The 6,428-nt window shown below is 49.3% G+C and overlaps 2 protein-coding genes across 2 annotated transcripts; both read right to left on the reverse strand.

The window, feature by feature from the left end:
- Nucleotides 1-1,786: 1,786 nt before the first annotated feature.
- LOC108764901 (uncharacterized) lies at nt 1,787-2,682 on the reverse strand. The gene is made up of 2 exons (XM_018513307.1): nt 2,089-2,682; nt 1,787-1,975 (listed from the first exon to the last, which is right to left on the reverse strand). Exons 1-2 carry the CDS (start codon nt 2,680-2,682, stop codon nt 1,787-1,789), a joined length of 783 nt encoding a protein of 260 aa, XP_018368809.1.
- A 1,307-nt stretch (nt 2,683-3,989) lies between these two features.
- LOC108764902 (uncharacterized) lies at nt 3,990-5,138 on the reverse strand. The gene has a single exon (XM_018513308.1). It carries the CDS (start codon nt 5,136-5,138, stop codon nt 3,990-3,992), a length of 1,149 nt encoding a protein of 382 aa, XP_018368810.1.
- Nucleotides 5,139-6,428: the final 1,290 nt, after the last annotated feature.

Raw genomic sequence — 6,428 nt, forward strand, 5'->3', positions numbered from 1 at the left:
CGATGGCAACATTGTCACATATACGATGTGACGTGCACGCGGCGCATTATTATTATAATTAATTAAAATTAAAATGAAATTTAATTAAAATGAATTAAAATAAAATATTAATTATAATTAAAATGAAATATCGAGATTGTCGTTGAAAATCTAGGTATTTACAGCGTCGAGGGAGAGGGTGTATAGATATTCAGGAATTAAGCGTCTAGGTGTTCGCCGTCGAGGAATTAAGCGTCTAGATGTTTGTCGTCGAGGAAGTGGGTGTCTAGGTGTTCGCTATTGGGGAAATAGTGTCTAGGTGTTCACCGTCAAGGAAATGGGTGTCAAGGTGTTCGCCGTCGAGGAAGTTGGTGTCTAGGTGTTTGCCATCGAGGAAATGAGTGTCTAGGTGATCGCCGTCGAGAATGTGGGTGTCTAGGTGTTCGCTATTGGGGAAATGGGTGTCTAGGTATTCGCCGTCGAGGAAATGGGTGTCTAGGTGTTCGCCATCGAGGAAGTGAGCGTCTAGGTGTTCGCCGTCGAAGAAGTGAGTGTCTAGGTGTTTGCCATCGAGGAAATGAGTGTCTAGGTGACCGTCGTCGAGGAAGTGGATGTCTAGATGTTCGCCGTCGAGGAAGTGGGCGTCTAGATGTTGTCTACATGTTCGCCGTCGAGAAAGTTGGTGTCTAGGTGTTCGCCGTCGAGGAAATGGATGTCTACGTATTCGCCGTCGAGGAAATTGGTGTCTAGGTGTTCGCCGTCGAGAAAGTTGGTATCTAGGTGTCCGCCGTCGAGGAAATGGGTGTCTAGGTGTTCGCCTTCGAAGAAGTGGGTGTTTTAAGTATTCGCCTATCATCAACGGACGCCTCAAAAAAGCTAAATCGAACAACGCTGCATCAATGCTTGATTTTTCGCTAGTGCGTGATATCTCTGCATTTCTATTTAATTGTGATGATAGTAATGATTATGTGATGAAAACCTTCTGTCTATAATAGCAAGACTGCTGATTTCTCTAATAGCAAGTCTGCTGATTGAGTTAATCGTCGATTAAGTTAATCGGCGTTGCTATTATAATGTATGTATAAGAAATAAAAATAGTTCGTGTAACTGCCAATTAATGCAAGGCAAGATTGATTAACACTATTTAGGGCGACTCTTACCAATGCCGATTAACTGAATCGACGATTAACTCAATCAGCAATATAGCCAACAGCAAGTCTGTATGTCGTTCTTAATCTTAGATTTGTTCGCATCGCATTTTTTTTGTGACGCAGGGGAAATGCTTTACGCATACCCGTCTCCCACGGGGGTGGGAGACAGGGTATGTGGGACTCTCTCTCCGAGTGTGACTCGGGGAGCCTACCCACTAAAACCCCTGCGGGCGTACCTAACCCGTGATGATTGGGGCCCATCCGGGAGTTTCGCAGCAGTAGTACATCCGGATGGGCCCCGTATTGTTATTCGTAGTAACCTTCCTGTATATTCACGAGGGTGTGAAGATGCCGGCGACACACCCTCCCTTTCCCTTCTACCCATCTCGTGGGGACCTCGGGCCCCCGCCCTCGGTTCCATGGGTCTTCCCAGTGAGGGCCATCTATTTATTGGCTCAGCCTCACTGCCCTACTTTTGGTGAAATTCGTTTGAGACCAGTCATCCCGCTAGTCGGTGTGACTGTCTGTCTCCTCCTAATGGTCAACCATCTAGTGTGTGTTATCCTTCACCGCCCCGCTACTCAGTGCGGTGGCCCCTCCTGCTTTTGACATCTCGCTCGCTTCGTTACGCCGTGCCCCCTCCCACGTTCGCGCCATTAGTCATAGGTGCGATCCTCCTGTCTCGTTCCAAGGTCTCCTTCTTGGTCATCACCGCCTCGCAGAATTCGAGGAATGCTCGCTTGCCCTCCTCTCTTCTTATGGCTTCGATGACCGCGTGCCAAGTTAGGTCCAATCCTATTTCCTCCGTTAAGGTTCTTCTCTCTTCTGTCCATGCTGGGCAGTATCTAAGGGTATGAATTGAGGAGTCGTTACCCGCCTCGCATGATCAGCATTCTGTTGTGGATTCCCTCCCGATGCGACACAGGTATCTTCCGAAACATCCGTGTCCCGTCAATACCTGCGTCGCCCGGAAGGAGAGCCCCACCCTGGCCTCCAGCCAGCCATCCAGCTGTTCGTTGATCGCTCCAATGACCTCGTCTTCTCCTTGTTCGTGGTCATGTAGCCACTGCTTCCAGTTTCTGATTAATTTCCTTTTTGAATCATCCTTGATTCCGTCTATTGTCGGTTTCGAAATCGGAGTATTTGCAGGGGTGATTCTCCTTATCTCCGTTATCCTTTCATATGCTTCCTCTAATCTTTTAGCTTCTAGCTCGAAAGGTGGCATCCCTGCCAATGTCAAGTTAGTTATCCACGAAGTGGTCCTGTACGCTCTTATGAGCCTTCCGGTAATTCTCCTTTGTGCTTGCCTCAATGTCCGCAGTGTTTTCCTGCTCTTACTAATTTCGTAGCCCCAAACTGGGGCCTCATATAGGGCAGTTGATGCCACGACTTGTACATACAGTCTCCTGACTTTGTTGTTGGGCCCTCCCAAGTTTGGGAGTATTCTGCTGAGGTTTAATGCCATCCTCTCCAGCCTGGGTGCCATATCAGTGAAGTGGGCTTCGAACGTCCATTTACTATCGAGTATGAGTCTGAGATATCTCATACTCATTCCCACCTGTATTACTGAACCTGCGACTCTAAGATCTGTGTTAGCTTGTCTTCCCTTGTTGAAGAAGCCAACTGCTTTCGTCTTGGCCGGGACAATCTCCTAGGTCGGAGATCCTCTGTACCACTATATCAGTGGCTATGTTCGCAAGGGTTGTGGCCTCTTCCCAGTCCTCTCCCGCTATTAATATCAATGTGTCAACTGCATAGCAGATGATTGTACTGTCATTTGGTAGTCCCTTTTTACTCATGATCCCGTCGAACCTCAGGTTCATCAAGAGGGGTCCAAGTATGGAGCCCTGTGGTACTCCTCTCTCCACTTCTTTTTGGCCCTTCGTGCCATCGTTTTTACTTGTTCGCATCGCATTTTTTTTTTGTGACGCAGGGGAAATCCCTCGGGGGAGGGAGGCGGGGTATGTGGAACTCTCTCCTCAAGGTTAAACCCTCGAGGAGCCTACCCACTAAAACCCCTGCGGACATGCCTAACCCGAAGCGAATGGGACCCATCCGGGAGTTTATGTTCGCATCGCATTTTTTTTTTTTTTTTTGTGACGCAGGGGAAATGCTTTACGCATCCCCGACTCCCCCGGGGGAGGGAGACGGGGTATGTGGGACTCTCTCCTCGAAGTAATAACCCTCGAGGAGCCTACCCACTAAAACCCCTGCGGGCGTACCTAACCCGAAGCAAATGGGACCCACCCGGGAGTTTCGCAACAGTAGTACATCCGGGTGAGCCCCGCTTATCCACGTTTGTGGCCTAACCCTATATATATATATACATGAGGGTGTGAGGACGCCGGCAACACACCCTCCTATCCTTTTACCCATCTCGAGGGAGCCTCGAGCCCCCGCCCTTGGCTCCATGGGTCTATCCCGCGAGAGTCAGACTTTCGTCTGACTAGCCTCACAGCCCTACAGGATTTCCGTTTATCTGAGACCAACCGACCCGCTATTCGGTTCGGTTGTCCGTCTCCTCCTATCACCCCAGCATTCTGGGTTAGGGCCACGGGGAGGGGACACCTAAGTTAAAGATGGAGAAAGCGCCCCTCCCCGTGGTTTCGAGGTTCCCTACGATCAGAGAACCTCTCGCCGCCCCGCTAGTCGGTGCGGCGACCCCACCTACTATCACGCACAATACATGAACGCACGATGTTCCTTCTTTGTAAAAACGTCAGGCTACAGGGAGGGGTGTCTAAGTTAAAGATGGAGAAGACACCCCTCCCCGTAGTGTCGTGACTCGTGCACAACATTAGCTGCTATTGAGCCACTCGTCGCACCTATACAATGCGAAGTCCCCGCCTATCCCTAGAGTCAACTAACAACCACCGCCCTTTCTCTGTCTCTATCCATATCCTCCTTCTTGCGCATAACTCCTTCACAGAATTCCATGAAGGCTTTTCTTCCGTCTTCTCTTCTTAGAGCAGAGATGATAGTCCTCCAGTCGGGGTTTAAACCCAATACATCTTGTAGCGCGTTCCTCTCAATTGTCCAAGCCGGGCAGTATCTGAGCGTGTGTTTCACAGAGTCCATCTCTGCTCCACAGCTCCAGCATTCTGGAAGAGGCTCCCTCCCGATGCGACACAGGTACCGTCCGAAACAACCGTGTCCCGTCAGGACCTGCGTCGCCCGGAAGGAGAGCCCCACTTTTGCATCCAACCAATCCTCCAATTGATTTCGAATGGCTCTGATAACCACATCTTCCTGAGGAATCCGGTCATTCAGCCATACCTTCCATTTCCTAATCAGGTTACGCTTGGTCTCCACCTTTATGCCTTCTATGGTAGCCCTGGGTACCGGGATATGCCTCGGAGTATTTCTCCTTATCTCGGTAATTCTGGCATAAGCCTCTTCCTGTCTCCTAGCCTCCAGTTCAAAAGGAGGCATCCCTGCCAGGACCGTATTACTAATCCAAGAGGTCGTCCTGTATGCCCTAATAAGCCTGCCGGCCATTCTCCTTTGCGTTTGTCTAATAACTTGTAGACACTTCCTGTTCTTAACTATTTCATACGCCCACACAGGGGCGCCATATAGGGCCATTGAAGCCACCACCTGAGCGTAAAATCTCCTCACTTTGTCATTGGGTCCACCCAAATTCGGGAGGAGTCCACTAAGGCTGAGTGCAGCCTTCTCCAGTCTTGGAGCGAGATTGGAAAAATGAGCCTCAAACTTCCATTTACTGTCTAATGTTAGACCCAAGTACTTCATAGTTGTACCGACTTTCACACTTGTCCCTAATATCCTTATATTTGTATGGGCCGGTCTGCCTCTATCGTGGAAGCCCACTGCCTCTGTCTTCTCAGGAGCTACATCCAGACCTAAATCCTGGATCCTCCGAATAATAATATCCGTAGTGATATTGGAGAGAATAGTAGCCTCTTCCCAATCCTCCCCAGCCGTCAGGACCAGAGTGTCGTCTGCATAGCAAATGACCAGACTCCCAGATGGGAGTTCCTTCTTCATCATCACAGTATTGAATCCGATGTTCCAGAGGAGTGGCCCGAGGATGGACCCCTGAGGCACCCCTCTCTCCACAGACTTGTATCCTTCTGTACCATCGTTCTTACCGAATGAAAGTTTCCTATTTTCTAGGTAACTTCTGATAATTCTCCTAAGATATAGGGGAATCTTGAGTTTCCACAGGGCTCTACCAATAACGTTCCACGGAAGTGGAATTGAACGCATTCTTAATATCAAGGGAGACCCCGACGACTTTGTTATCGCCGTCAAAGGCGTTCTCCATAAAATCTCTAGCGGCATTGATAGCATCAATGGTCGACCTCCCTTTTCTAAAACCAAACTGCATTGCGCTCAAGTTAGGTCCCCCTCCATCGAGATGTTTAACGATCCTTTCGGCGATAATTCGCTCCAAGAGCTTAGCTTCATCGTCTAATAGGCAAATGGGTCTATATCCTGACGGTTGATCGTCAGGTTTGCCTACTTTTCTCAAAAGAACCAATTTGGCGTTCTTCCATACGCCTGGAAAGTAACCTTTCTTTAAACAGTGCGTGAAGAGCCTAATCAGATCACCCGCAATGACATTTGTAGCCAGCGCCCACACTTTTGAGGATATCCCACTGGGACCCGGTGCTGCGTTTTTGCTCTTCATCCTATTAACTGCCAAGAGCAGTTCCTCATGAGAGACCTCCAAATTCGCGTTCCATGCTGCAGGCCCCTCCAATGGCATCTCTGGTTCCCGCCATTCGGTTCCCGCTCTCACAGGAGATAGCGGGAAAAGCCCAGTCAGAACCCGTTCCAAGATCTCGCCTTCCAACGATTCCGTATATGGAGGTGACCACCTCCTCAGCTTCCCAAGGACCAACCTATATGGACGCCCCCATGGATCCTCGTTCAGAGACTGGATAAATTCCTCCCAAGCAACAGCCTTAGCCTTCCTAATAGCCTTACTAAAACTATCCCTGGCCAATCTAAAATTGAGGAGGCTTAATTGATTTTCCACCTCATTTATATGTGCCGTCCTCCTACTTCTCCGTAATCGTCTCCTCGCACTCGATAGTTCTCGACGTAGTGATGCCAGCTCCTCTGACCACCAGGGCATAGCCCTACGTGGTCTCGGTGTAGACCTAGGCATAGAAGCGTCGCACGCATTCACCATAGCCTTCTGGAGAGACTTAACTAATACTTCGGTGTCTTTCACCTCCTGGTCCCTATTAGGCCATGTACTTGCCATAATAGCAGCGGTAAACATATCCTCGTTTAACTTTCTCATGACCCATCTCTGGGCTTTCGGCA

The sequence above is a fragment of the Trachymyrmex cornetzi genome, unplaced genomic scaffold (assembly GCF_001594075.2).
Source record: "Trachymyrmex cornetzi isolate Tcor2-1 unplaced genomic scaffold, Tcor1.1 scaffold464, whole genome shotgun sequence".
NCBI lineage: Eukaryota > Metazoa > Arthropoda > Insecta > Hymenoptera > Formicidae > Trachymyrmex > Trachymyrmex cornetzi.

Coding starts and splice junctions, on each gene's coding strand:
- LOC108764902 (XM_018513308.1), bottom strand. CDS start 5,138: ATGAAGAAGGAACTCCCATCTGGGAGTCTGGTCATTTGCTATGCAGAC.
- LOC108764901 (XM_018513307.1), bottom strand. CDS start 2,682: ATGAGTATGAGATATCTCAGACTCATACTCGATAGTAAATGGACGTTC. Junction 1,976..2,088: donor TCTCCTTCCGGGCGACGCAG/GTATTGACGGGA, acceptor TCATACCCTTAG/ATACTGCCCAGCATGGACAG.